The following is a 14,018-nucleotide window of genomic DNA, read 5'->3' on the forward strand; positions in this document are numbered from 1 at the left end:
CTCCTTTCGCCGCCCCGACTCTCCTGCCATTCCCCACATTACAAGCCTGTGGTTTTAATCCACGGGTTAAAACCACGGGCCCACGAAGAAAAGTAAAACCAAAAAGTTTAAAAAAAAAGTCACTGCTCTTTAAGCATGCGCAGACTATCTACAGATGGTCTGCACATGCTCAAGGATTGCTGTTCAGCAATCCGATTTAGCTGGTTGAGGGCGTGATTCCGATTGCCTTCATTTGCATGAGGGTGATTGGTGAATCAGCCCCCTGAATACGGATCCGATCCGATCCGTGCCCTTAGTTAATCTGGGCCAAAGTAAGTAACTTCCTTTCTCTGATAAAGAAACTGTTCCCCTTCATTCCTTCATTGTTCTCTTTTCTATATTTTATTGTAGTTCACCCCTCTCACCTCTCGTTTAATTGTTCGTCAATGCTATGTGACTTGATTGTATATGTCCATTGTTTTAGATTTTGTCCTCTCCTTTTTATTGTTGTACAATGCATAGAATTTTTTGGATAAGCGTTTAATCAAATTTTAAATAAAGCTTGAATAAAATATGTTCCATAAAAATGGCTCTCGTGTGCATGGGGCCTGGAGCATTTACGGATTTAATTCAACACTGTTGTAATCCATATGGTTCTCATCTAGTGAAGCTTAGGACATCTTGGACCGCTGAAACACGGACTGTGTTGGGTCCGGTCCCCAAGCACATATTTTATTTTATTTTTTTTTAATTTCTTTATTCATTTTAAAGCCATAAGTAAGTGCAAAATAAAATACAATCATATAATTCTATAAAAGCACTTAAATACAATTATAATCTGTGACAAAAAGATTATCACCCCACTCCCCCATAATTATATCTAAGAACTACACTGAAATTAAGAATTGAAAAATACATTCCAACCCACCCTGGACGTGTATGACCAAAGGGCATAATCAGCGATCACTCTTTGCAAAATTTTGTCAATGGCTCGCAAATCTTCAGAAACTTCTTATAATATCCCTGATATATGGCCATATTTTATTGATTTTTAATAAAATTCCTGCAACTTGTACATTTCTCTTTGCAGTCCTTTTTTTTGTTTTTTGGCTCAGCTTGGTGAATATAAATGCAGATATTCAGTGTTGCTACTCTTTGGGGTTTTGCCAGGTACTAGTGACCTGGATTGGCCACCCTAAGGACGGGCTGCTGGGCTATTCTTATGTTGTTATGCTGTTATCTCCGGAGAAGCCGGAGCTGAATTTCCAGATTACAGTGATTGGCACTACAGTACTTCTGTCTGGATAGTGGTGATATTGAGACTACTATCCAGACCAGCGTGTCACAAACTTAAGAAACTGTGGCATGCTAATCTCGGGGCTGCAGCTGGAGGGCACCCGGAAATGCTTGGACGTCACATGCATGTGTGATGTCATCACGTTGACGGCCACGCATGTGTGGATGTCCTCCAGCTGCGGCCCTGAACCTCCTATTACCGCCGACGGGTGGGGGGGAAGGTGCTGAAGAAGAAGAGGTGAGGAGAAGGAGCAGAGGTGCCAGCGAGGAAAAGAGGCACATTCGCCGGCTGACTGACTACAGGACGTGCCTCTTGCCACGACTGTATGCAGTTAGCCAGCACCAGAGCCTCTCCTCCTCGCCGGCATCTCATGGCACACCTGGCACACAGTTTGCGATACACCAGTAAACTGGATAAAAGTTAGGTGAGGCCTTTTTATTTAAATGGTTATCTGATTAGCAGACTGAATATCATCGCTAACTGGATATCTCTTAACTCCGCTCTGGCTCCACCCTCAGTCTGTCCCACACTATCTGTCTCTCATAAAGCTGAAGTAGTCTCTAATGATACTGAGCCGCGCTATCCTGATACGGGGGAATTCCGTAGATGATTCTGAAGTTTAGGCGCTACTTTCACGCCGAAAAATATTCAGACGGATGCAAGGTGCCCAAACTGGGCAGGAATGGCAAATCCACGCGCAAACTCATTTACGCGCCCATTTATAAAATAGCGCCTAAGTGTTTCTGCTCGGATCTGCAAAGGGGGCATGGCCGTGGGAGGGGCACGGGCGTTCCCTTAAAATGTGTGCAGTGTTATAGAATAGTGCGAATCCGTGCCCAGTTGCACGCTGGGATTTACACTTGCTTTCAGTGGATGTAACTCCTTCCACCCAAAGCTGAGTGCGAATCCCGGAGTTACACACTATTTTATAAAGGGTGCCAATCTTGGAACAGTTCATTAAACCTATGGCCGCCAAAATTAGATTGGTATAATCTAGACAAAGAAATGATTAATGTATGTGTCAAGAAATGTGTCCAGATTAATTTGAATTGTAAACCTGACGCCTCAGCCCCACCACTCCACCGCAATGTAAAATTCAAAGAGCGGGAGATTTATTGTGGGAGCCTCATCATTGGCTGTCGGGTTTGTATCCCAAATTTGTATAAATTTGGGATACAAACCCGACAGCCAATGATGAGGCTCCCACAATAAATCTCCCGCTCTTTGAATTTTACATTGCGGTGGAGTGGTGGGGCTGAGGCGTCAGGTTTACAATTCAAATTAATCTGGACACATTTCTTGACACATACATTAATCTTGGAACAGTGCCATTAAGTTCAGTGACAATTTTTGAGCACCATATACTGAATACAGCCCATAGTGCCCTTGAATCTGCAGGATCAGTCCTGCCTAGTGCAAATACAGGGGTAAGTTATCTGGATTTTTGTATTTGAATTTCCGACTCAAAGCTTATTTTGTCTTCTTTTCAGGACCTAGATATGAATTGGACATCTCCATTGATTGTGTTCTATGTGCGCTTCTGTTGCTGAGTCTGGTATAAATTCCATACGTTCTTTTTCTTCCTTTAGGGGATTACTGTACTCAGGATGAGAGTGGAGCTGCTGCCATTTTTACAGTACAGATGGATGACTATCTGGGTGGAAAGCCTATCCAGAATCGGGAGGTTCAAGGATATGAATCCTCAACATTCCTGGGCTACTTCAAATCTGGCATCAAATATAAAGTATGGAAAGCAAGAGCAGGTCTAAAAAAAAAAAATATCATGAATATCTCTCACTGTTCATCCGTAGAAATCTAGAGTATGGTGGCAAATGAGGACCATTAGACCTTTAATCATGAATATAATAATAATAATAATAATAATAATTTTATTCTTATATACCGCCATACCCGGAGAGTTCTAGGCGGTTTACATCAGTTACAGTAGTATCTGCGTTAACACGCAGATTTACAAACAGTTTGAACAATATTAAACAATTTATCAGCAATACACAATTTATCAGATAGAAACAAATGTTAAAGCGGGGTTTACAGCATTTTATCATGTAAAGATAATTTATCCGATATAAATAGTTTATCGGATATAAGCAGTGTTAATCGAACTTAACAGAGGATGACTGGCGGAGGGGAGCTAGGGGAGAGGGGAGCAATTAAGGGGAGGAATATGTCATGTCCATTCATAGAAATGTAGAGTAGAAAGGCATATGAAGACCATTAGACTTATATAGTCATGAATATAGCATGTCCATCCGTAGAAGTGTAGAGTATGATGGAGGACTGTTAGGTCTATCTAGTCTATCCAGCCTCCTGTCTGGTGAAATGCCACAGACCCCAGTAGATCCATGACCCTGCCCCCCCCTTTGTATTTATCCCATGATGCTTTCAACTCCTAACTCCTCTCACCTTGGGTTTTGCATCCCAAACCCTATATGTCATGTCTATCCAAGTTAGATTGTAAATTCTTCTGAGCAGGGGCCGTCTACTAAATGTCAAAATGTACAGTGCTGTGTACATCCTTCAACACTATATAAGTGATAAGTTGTAGTAGTAGTAGATGCTTCATGTAATGACTTCTACCTCACTTATCATTTCATTTCAGACTGGAGGTGCAGCCTCTGGCTTCACTCACGTCGTTCCCAATGAAGTTAAGATCCAGAGACTGCTGCAGATCAAGGGTCGTAGGGCGGTCCGAGCTATTGAAGTCCCTGTAGGCTGGGAGAGCTTCAACAGAGGAGACTGTTTTATTCTGGATCTGGGTGATGTAAGTTTTTTTGAACCACAGTCTTGCAGCTAATGTATTTATCACAAACAAGTCATTGTCAACAGCTAAGGTTACAAACCAAGCAAACTGCCTAGGATCAGAGAAAAAGCACAGATTTAGAAGTCCCTTTAACCTTGACTTTTATGATTTTCTAACCACTAGTCCCCCTCATAGGAGATTCTTTTGTAATCTAAAGGGGCCTCCCATGCTCTCAACTCACTGTACAGTAGGTTTAACCTGGAATTTTTTTTTTAACTGTACATAAAAACAGGGCCATTAATTTCATGTTTTTCAGAGGTCCAGGTCCAGATATCGGTTAACTCAAGTTTCAAGTTTAATCTAAATTTGATTGATCGCTTATTCAAAATTCTAAGCGATGTACACATCAATAAAATTACAGATTTTTAGGGGACAACAAAACTAAATCTTACAAGACATTTTAAAGACTAACCTTACAAACAAATTAAAACAAAAGGAAAAAATGGGAAGAGAAATACAAGTTGTTGCTAGTAAATAAGACACTTATGGGAAAAGCAATGGGAAGGGAGAGATCCATGTACTTCAGAGAAGTTATGAAGTGGAATTGAAATAAGGCTCCTAATCAGATATTGGTGAGATACTAGCGAAAACTTTCCTATGCATGATTCTAAATATGTAAGCTGAATATCACTATATGACATGTATTTAGTAGGAATACTTAGTGGTTAGATGTGAAATAACAGAGACACTGTTACCTCTAAACTGAGTGGGAGTCCTCCAACTACACTGATACCAGTGTGGGGTAGGGTTGACAGATTTTCCAATCGGAAAATCCGTACCCCTATACCTGCCCCCAGTCCTGCCCAGTTCCATCCCATTCTCACCCTGTAATGCCCTAATCCCGCCCCCAGCCTAGCCCCTCCCCCCAGGGCCTGCTCTTGTGAGGCAGGGAGGAAGTCCGCGCATGCACGGATGCCATGCGATGATGTCACGCACCCGTGTGGACTTCCTCCCCTACCCGACGCCATTTGAGGAGGCTTTTCAAAACCTGGACAAAGTGCCGGGTTTTGAAAAGACGTCCAGATCCCCGGACATGTCCTCAAAAGGAGAACCCTAGTCTGATAACCCTAGTGTGGGGTAGTATTTCCCCCCATATTTGCAGGGGTTCCATTCCAGGAACCCCCGCTAATCTTGAAAAAACGCGAATACAGTTTTTAATGGGGGAGACTGGAGAGGGTAGTGGGAGAGGCAGGAGAGAGCAGCCGGAGCAAAGGCGAGTGCAGGAAATCACTCGCTGTATGCTCCGACCGCCTCTTCCTGCACTAAGTTGGGCCTTAACCAATCAGGAGCTGCGTGTCAAAGCAGCTCCTGATTGGTTAAGGCCCGACTTAGTGCAGGAAGAGGTGGTCGGAGCATACAGCGAGTGATTTCCTGCACTCGCCGGTGCTCTGGCTGCTCCCTCCTGCCTCTCCCACTGCCCTCTCCTTGTGGCGGTTCGCGGTCGGAAAATACTGCAAATGACCAGGACCGCAACCTGCCGACTGCGAACGAACGGGGGAACACTGTATTGTGTTTTCAATTCCTGGAGACAAACAGATTCCCTGGAGCTTGCCTGTTCTTTACTATTGAAAATGTGAAAAACCTCCCACTAGCAGAAGTGTAGGTGGAGGACTCCGAGGGCAATTTTGCTTCAGTAAACTTGAGCTGTTCTGGATGTTGGAAGGAAATAGGTCTCATCATAGCTTGGAGGTCCTGAGCCAGATCATATCCATGTTGTTTTGGAGTGCGGAAATTATTCCAGTTCTGCCTTAGCATATCTGAGGAGGCCTTTTCACTGATTAATCCTGCATTCTTCTTGGTTTTGTGTTTATTTTTTCCACTAAAAGCTTGTTTTCCATTTTGGTGCCTGTGTTTTCAGGAAATATACCAGTGGTGTGGCTCCAAGTCCAATCGATTTGAAAGACTGAAAGCCACAAACATCGCTAAAGGTATTCGGGACAATGAGAGGAGCGGCCGGGCCAAGGTCTATGTGATGGAGGAAGGAATGGAACGGGAGAAGATGCTAGAGGTTCTGCCCTCCATTTCCTATGGATAATATTTTAAAAAATTTTTAGGAAACAGTATTTGAATTATTTTTTCCTTTATATAATTCTGTTGGCAGTTCTTAATAATATCTTGAGACCCGTCTTTATCTAACTTAGGCCCTATTTTACTAAGCCGCAGTAGAGGTTTTTACCACAGTCTGGAGTGCTAAATTCTCTGACACTCATGAATTCTAAGAGCATCAGAGCAACGCCAGAGCATTTGGTGCTCTGGGCCATGGTAGAAACCTCACTTGTGGATTGGTAAAAGAAGGCCTTACATTTTTGCTTCATTCCTGTGAAGGTGTTGGTGTCTGCAGCCTCCTTTCATTTGCCCTGATGCTCAAAAGTCTACCATGCACTTAAAACTGGTTGTGGCCAGTTTTACTTGCAAGGCAGCTCAAATTCCAATGCTCATGGTAGCAGCCACAGAGAACACTATGCAAATGCATTACTATGAACTCGTTAGTATAAAAATGTGCACGTTTTGTGATACACAAAGGGGAATGTCCACTTCTTACTGTGGAAAAGTTTTGGGCAGGCCTGGAGCTGCCAGTGGTGGGCTTGTGTGTCTGTCCTGTGCCTATGGCAGGGGTAGGGAATAGAGGTCTGCACGGGAACGAGGATCGCGGGAATCCCGCGAGTCCCGTGGGAATCCCTTCCTAACCCATGGGGACCCCCCTCTGGACCACGGGACTCCCACGGGGATGGAAGGCTTTGGAAGCATGGTTCATCCATATAATATAATGGACACGCCAGTCTTAGTAAAAGAGGGGGTTTATAAGTTAATTACCTGAACAGAAAACAAAAAAGGGCTCCACCAAAGAGATTCCACAAGGAAAACAGCAGCACAAACACAAAAGAAACTGTGGAATTGATGATCCTGTCAGAAGTAATTGCTGCTTTTTATAGGGACGGGCAGGGATGGAGGTAATTCCTTGCGGGGATGGGTGGGGATGGAGAGGATCCTGACGGGGACGGAGAGGATCCTGGCGGGGACGGGTGGGGACGGAGAGGATCCTTGTGGGGATGGGAGGGATTTCTGTCCCCGTGCAACTCTCTAGTAGGGAACTCCGGTCCTGGAGAGTCGTATTCCAGTCGGGTTTTCAGCATTTCCGCAATGAATATGCATGAGATCTATTTGCATGCACTGCTTTCAATGCATATTTGTTGGGGAAATCCTGAAAACCCGACTGGAATACGGCTCTCGAGGACCGGAGTTCCCTACCCCTGGCCTATGGTAAGAAGGGGACATACACTTGTATAAGAGCTGTGTTCAAATTACTCCAAAACTTGCTCAGTATCAAACCCACAACCTCAGGCTGCTAAAGCAAATGCTCTAACCACTAAGCTACTCTACCACACTGTGTAGGGTTGTGCTTGAGCTCTTGGAAGCAGCAGCAAACAAACAAACAAAAACTTACAGCTTCAGACCCCTCTTTTTTTTTTTTCTTTTCTTCTTATCAGAGCTCAGCATAGCCCTATATAAAGAATGAGCTGGGAGCACTCTGGATTTCAGAGCAGCTGATATTTAGAGAATGACACGGGGACAAATTTGCCCCTGTCCTGTGGGATCTATCTCCATCCTTGTCCCACTCTGCGAGTTCTGTCTTTGTCCCTGCTATATCCCTGCAAACGCTCGCCTCATCTGTACATGCCTCAACCACTTAAAGTGCTTGAGGCTTGTGCAGATGAGGACAGAGTCTGCAGAGATGGGGCAGGGACAGGGATGGAGATGGAGATAGATCCCATGGGACAAATTTATCCCTGTGCCATTCTCTGCTAATGTTGTCTCTATGATCCTCCTGCTTGAAAATACTGCCACCACCAGGTTGAAAAGAAATTCACAGCAGGTCCTCATTCTTTAGAATCCTGTGGTTGTCAACATCTGGAAGTCATCTTTCTTCTGGAAATGTTGTTGAATTCCATTGCTATTCAAAAATAGTCAGTTCAGGCCAATTTGCGGTATTCTGCTTTGCTGCATGCTATACAAATCAAGACCTTGTCTAGAAAAACCTAAGTTTGATAATCTGTTGTTTTGTAATCCACTTTAGGACCTTGCTGTAAACAAACTATCAAATTTAAAAAAATGAAATGAATAATCCAAACACATCAAATCTGCCATTTAATTCAAAGACACACCACAGGATTTTTGTTTGTGCATCATTGGTTTTCAGACCAGAAGCCAGCCACCCTCTGTAAACAACTTATATTGTCACTTTCTCATCAGTGTTCTGCTGTGGACATTTGGAAAATTGTTTCCTAAGAGCTTAAGGAGGGAGTTATTAATGTAGGCTACCATTAAGGCTACTAATAACTGGATGTTATTGCATAAAATGGGACCTGTGCTAAAAAAGCACGAGGTAATGGTAAAATGACACATTTTAATGGTAGCCCATGTTGATAATTATGCCCTAAAGTTGGTCATTCATGCCTTGAAGTTTGTATACAATTTTTCAAGTTGTAGCTGTAGAATTGCATTGGACCATTTCTCGAATTAGAAGCAAGCTACAAGAAATATTTTTCTCTGACAAATCAAAAAGTTGTGGATGGGCCCTAAGACTAGTTTTCTTATAAATAGAACTTCAGACTGATTATAAAGCATTTATGGGCATTTATGTGAAAAGCAGTGTATAAAATGAAAATCTGTGGGTTGTTTGAAATGTGAAAGATCTTATAAGCAGAGATAGAAAAAAGATTTCAAAATTCAGGAATTTCTGTTTCTCTGTAGGTCCTGGGAGAAAAGACAGATCTGCCAGAGGGTCCTGCTGACGACATCAAAGCTGATGCATCCAATAGAAAGTTGGCCAAACTTTACAGGGTAATGGCAAGCCGCTAGTTTTATGGGGGAGCTTTAGTACCTTAAAACAATCCAGTGAATATCAAGAGATAAGAGAATTAAGATGTACTTGTAGAAATTACCCCTTAGAAAATACCCTGGTTTATGTGTTCCTCAATTACTGCCCTTTGAATATGGCTGGAATTATTTACTGTAGTGAGTAGTGAACAGCCCTGGAGTACAGCAGGTCTACCCTAGTGCAGCCTACTGGCTTTGGGTTGGTAAGATGAATCAACAGGCGATGATTGCCATATTCAGTTTTCCACACCACAACTGTAAAATATAAGCCCCGTTCAAAAGACACGCAGATATATACCCACTGGGAGTTCAAATGTCCATCATCTATCTAAAAGATTCATTGCTCTGCAGTGGGCTCACTCCTCTGTGTTTCAGTTTAGTTATGTGGCATAGTGCTAAAATGATATGCATGGTGGCCTTTATGAACAGTAAAAGACTACACAATATCTTTCTATTGATGTATGCCTTAGACCTGCCCATAAATTATGAGCAAGTTCTACTGAAGTTGCTTTAGAAAAACAAGCATGATGAGAAAGAGAGAAATGGATACCAAAAATTGCCTTTTCCAAATGGTTGTGTTGGATGTATTTACTCAATTCAGACTATACCTACAGTAATATTTATAAGTCCTGATAGAAATGTACATTCTCATATTGCCAGGTTTATTTGACTGGGCTTCCTTCTCTTTATGTTGGTTGGGTCAATGCAGTAATTTGGTGTTGGCAAAATGCCATCCGGAAAGGGCACAGGTAACTAGGATGACTATAGAGCCAACAGCTATGTTGGTTCTGGCTATTTGGATTATTGTAAAGCTTTGTGGTTAGACATGGAAGGAGGGTGGTGGGTGTGAACTAAACAGAAGATCTTTCAGGCTTATTCATCCAAGAGATTGGAGTTAAAAGGACAAATCTGTCCTAGATGAAGAGTGGTATATACTGGCAATCATGATCTGTGATTGGCAACTGGGATACTTCCTTGAAAACCTGATCACAAATAACTTGGCTGACTGGATTGATCAGTTAGAATTTTGCTTAATCATCTACTATGTTACTGAGATCAGTGTAATAAACATAATTACTTGTTATTAACTCTTAAAGGTCTCCAATGGTAGTGGAGCTATGTCTATTTCCTTGGTGGCTGACGAGAACCCCTTCACACAGTCTGCCCTGAACTCAGATGATTGCTTTATTCTGGACCATGGTTCTGATGGCAAGATCTTTATTTGGAAAGGTGAGGTTCTGTGGATGGGGAGAATAACCAGGCTTATCCAGACATAAACATCTAGTTTTATTTGCAATCACGCAGGTTTATGATACCTAGTGTTTGAAGATCTCGCCCATGGAGGAGTAGCCTAACGGCCATTTGCCAGAGGAACTGGGTTCAAATTCCACTGCAGTTCCTTGTGACTGTGGGCAAGTCAATTAACCTTCCATTACTCTAGGTACAAAATGAATACCTGTATATAATATTCCCTTTAGCAGCACATTTTAAAAGTTTAAGATTCTTTTTACCTTCTAATTAGTTACAGGCTCCCAGAGTAATGTCTATGCAAATTATCTGGGGCACCATCAATGGACTTGCTAAGAGACCATTGAACAAATCACCAAATGTATTTTTCTTATTAAAAATGCTGAATAAGATGAGTGAGACAGGTAATACAGGAAGCATGGAACTGGAGTAGGAACACAATTGGATAAATGTTCTGTAGTTTAAAAAATATTGGGAGAAGATCTATATCATCACGGTCATACAAAATTGTTTTTTTTTTTTTAGTCCTATTGTGCTCTTTGAAAAATAACTAAAGTGTACAGCAGTCCTTTGTACTGTTACACTATCACTCGTGTTCTCCACAAACAGTACTTCATAACATGTTCATTTATAATTTTTACTTATTCATTGGTCTTCAGAAGTGCCAGTATTAGCCAATTGGTTTGAGTGGCCAAATACTATGTGGCACTAGCCTCCTCATCAGACCGTTATAACGTTTTATATAAAGTGCTTTAGTGCTTCTATACTTCAGTGCTTGAATAAATAAATAAATAATTAATCTTTCAACTTATCTTTTCTTCTGCATTTTCTGAGTTTTCCCTTTGTCAGTAGTTATCGGGAAGGGACCTGTCATTCCGACATGTTTCGCCCAAAGGCTGTATCAAGAAAAAGTCCCCCCTTCTGCTTTAGCTCCACACCATCCTGATCATTGGTAATTTTGTGACAAAGATGTCACAAAATTGCCAATGATTGGGATGGTGTAGAGCAGTGGTTCCAAAACCTGTCCTGGAGGACCCCCAGGCCAGTCGGGTTTTCAGGCTAGCCCTAATGAATATGCATGAGAGAGATTTGCATAGAATGGAAGTGATAGGCATGCAAATCTGCTCCATGCATATTCATTAGGGCTATCCTGAAAACCCGACTGGCCTGGGGGTCCTCCAGGACAGGTTTGGGAACCACTGGTGTAGAGCTAAAGCAGAAGGGGGGACTTTTTCTTGATACAGCCTTCGGGCGAAACATGTCGGAATGACAGGTCCCTTCCCAATAACTACTGACAAAGGGAAAACTCAGAAAATGCAGAAAAATAGATAAGTTGAAAGATTAATTATTTATTTATTTATTCAAGCACTGTAGAAGCACTAAAGTACTTTATATAAAACATAATGGTCTGATGAGGAGGCTAGTGCCACAAAGTATTTGGCCAACCTTTGGAAAATAACAGCATTTCTAAATAAGAAAAAAATTGACTTTGATATATCATCAAGTGTCCATGTATGGTGTCCATGTATGGGAGAAAGTGATCAGATTCTACGTTCCAAAGCTGGGCAGTGCTAAACAGAATGAACACTTCCAGGATGCCATAGTTAATCCACTCCTCAAAAAGCCCTCACTGGATCCTACCTGCCCTTCCAACTATTGCCTCAACTCCCTCCTCCCTTTCTTATCCAAGCTACTTGAACATGCTGTTCACCGCTGTTGTCTTGAATTTTTTTCATCTGAAGCTATTCTTGACCCAGTTCAATCAGGCTTTCGCCCTCTATATTCTACAGAAACTTCCCTTGCTAAAGTCTCAATGTCCTGTTCCTGGCCAGATCCAAAGGCCTCTATTCTATCCTCATCCTTCTCAATCTAACTGCTGCTTTTGACACTGTTGACCACCACCTTCTCCTAGGTATGCAGTCCTCACTCGGATTTCAGGGCTCTGTTCTTTCTTAGTTTTCTTTCCCATCATACTTCTAGTGTATGCAGTGGTGGATCCTCGTCCATTGCTATCCCACTATCAATTGGTGTACCTCAAGGCTCTGTCTTGCGACCTCTTCATTTTTCCAACTATACTCATTCTCACGGTACTCTGATCTTCTCCCATGGTTTTTAGTATTACCTCTATACTAATGACTAGAAAATGACATGGGGACAGGGACCTGCTGTAAATCCACAGGAATGGGGAAAAAACAGAAAGTTTACTGTGGGTACAGGAGCAAACTTTTTTACCGTTCCACGAAAGCGATAAAAAGCCTTGTTCCTGCGGTAAAAATATGTAATTGCTTTAGGTCGGCCTATGTATGCTCTCCTTCCCACTTCCCCTCCTGCCCTGCGCCTTTTAGTAACTTAGGAGCTTCGCTGACTGAAGAAAAATCTTCACAGGCCTGCTCCGGGGCCTTCCTTCGGCCAAGTCCCTCCTTCTGATATAACTTCTGGTTTTCTCTTCTACTGCCAACTCCAGACTCCGTCCCTTCTATCTTACTGCACTGTATGCCTGGAACAGACTGCCTGAGTTCGTACCTCAAGCTCCGTCTCTGGCAATATTCAAATCTAGGCTAAAAGCCTACTTTTTCAAGGCTGCTTTTAACTCCTAACTCCCCATGTCTGTTTTTTCATTCACTTTGTGAGAAATTCCCTAACCCTCATTTGTCCTGTTTGCCTGTTTTAATCAGATTGTAAGATCCATTAAGCAAAGGTTGTCTCTTACACGTTTAATGTACAGTGCTGCGTAAATCTAGCAGCAGTATAGAAATGATAAGTAGTAGTAGTAGGATGATATTCAGTTCCGCGTGTTTTTCTATACAGGCAAAAACGCCAACAGTGAAGAAAAGAAAGTGGCACTGAAAACGGCCACAGAATTTATCTCAAAAATGGGATATCCCAAGCAAACCCAGGTAAATGACAACGTTACCCCATCTCCTATATCAGTTGCTGCCCTATGTGATTGGATACAAGAACACTGTCAGTTTAATTTCCATCCTATAAGTTCATATAGAATTTTTCTTTTTTCAACCATCTTTATTTTCTCTTCTTTATTAATTTCCAGGTACTTTAGTTAGATTGTGAGCCTTCGGGACAGTAAGGGAATTTTTTAAGTACCTTCTTACTTCTCATTTATAATCTTAATGTATACTTTCTTCAAACCGCTTAGAACCTAACGGATGTAGCGGTATATAAGAAATAAATTACATTACATTACAATAGCAAGTGGGAGTTATCTCTGGTATCATATGCGTAGCGCAACGGGATATCAGATATGACCTACAAGTAGTAGCACTCTTCGGTTTATGTTTATGTCATTTCCTCATTCATCCCTGCGTAATGCATTTTTTAATGTTTTATATATAATGCTTTTTTTGGGTGATTTTCTTATTCTTTTATACTTAATGATGAATTAAATAATTTAAATAGGTTAAATGAACTTAGCTTCATAGCGAACATGCTTCAATTTTAGAATGAAGCTCCCCAGTGCCAACGTGTTTCGCACATCTTTATCAAGGCTGGGGATCTCAAAGGTTTACACACACTACTTGTCAAGCCGACGGCATTCAGAAAAGAATGCCTCTGGGTGCCTACATTTTTTTTCATGAGATTTTAATTGGTTTTTAATCAGTGCAATCAATTAGTGCACCAATTAAAATAATTAAGTTAGGTGGCAGCAGGGTGCCTACCTCCCTGCCTAACTTACCACACTGTTTTCAGAATCTGTCCCTAAATCACCAAATCACTCCCCATCCCTATAGGAACTCAATTTCTCCGTCCCATCCCCGTGAGTTTTGTCGCTGTCAATAT

At 41.9% G+C, this 14,018-nt stretch overlaps 1 protein-coding gene across 3 annotated transcripts in view; it reads left to right on the plus strand.

Moving 5' to 3' along the window:
* GSN (gelsolin) overlaps positions 1 to 14,018 on the plus strand; it is a 91,949-nt gene that overhangs the window by 39,986 nt on the left and 37,945 nt on the right. For all 3 annotated transcript variants that reach the window (XM_033960770.1, XM_033960768.1, XM_033960769.1), the window contains exons 3-8: positions 2,866 to 3,020; positions 3,897 to 4,058; positions 5,956 to 6,105; positions 8,850 to 8,939; positions 10,073 to 10,205; positions 13,032 to 13,120. In XM_033960770.1, coding sequence (XP_033816661.1) covers positions 2,866 to 3,020; positions 3,897 to 4,058; positions 5,956 to 6,105; positions 8,850 to 8,939; positions 10,073 to 10,205; positions 13,032 to 13,120 — 779 coding nt within the window. The remainder of the gene's footprint in view (positions 1 to 2,865; positions 3,021 to 3,896; positions 4,059 to 5,955; positions 6,106 to 8,849; positions 8,940 to 10,072; positions 10,206 to 13,031; positions 13,121 to 14,018) is intronic.

This window comes from Geotrypetes seraphini, chromosome 10, assembly GCF_902459505.1.
Source record: "Geotrypetes seraphini chromosome 10, aGeoSer1.1, whole genome shotgun sequence".
NCBI lineage: Eukaryota > Metazoa > Chordata > Amphibia > Gymnophiona > Dermophiidae > Geotrypetes > Geotrypetes seraphini.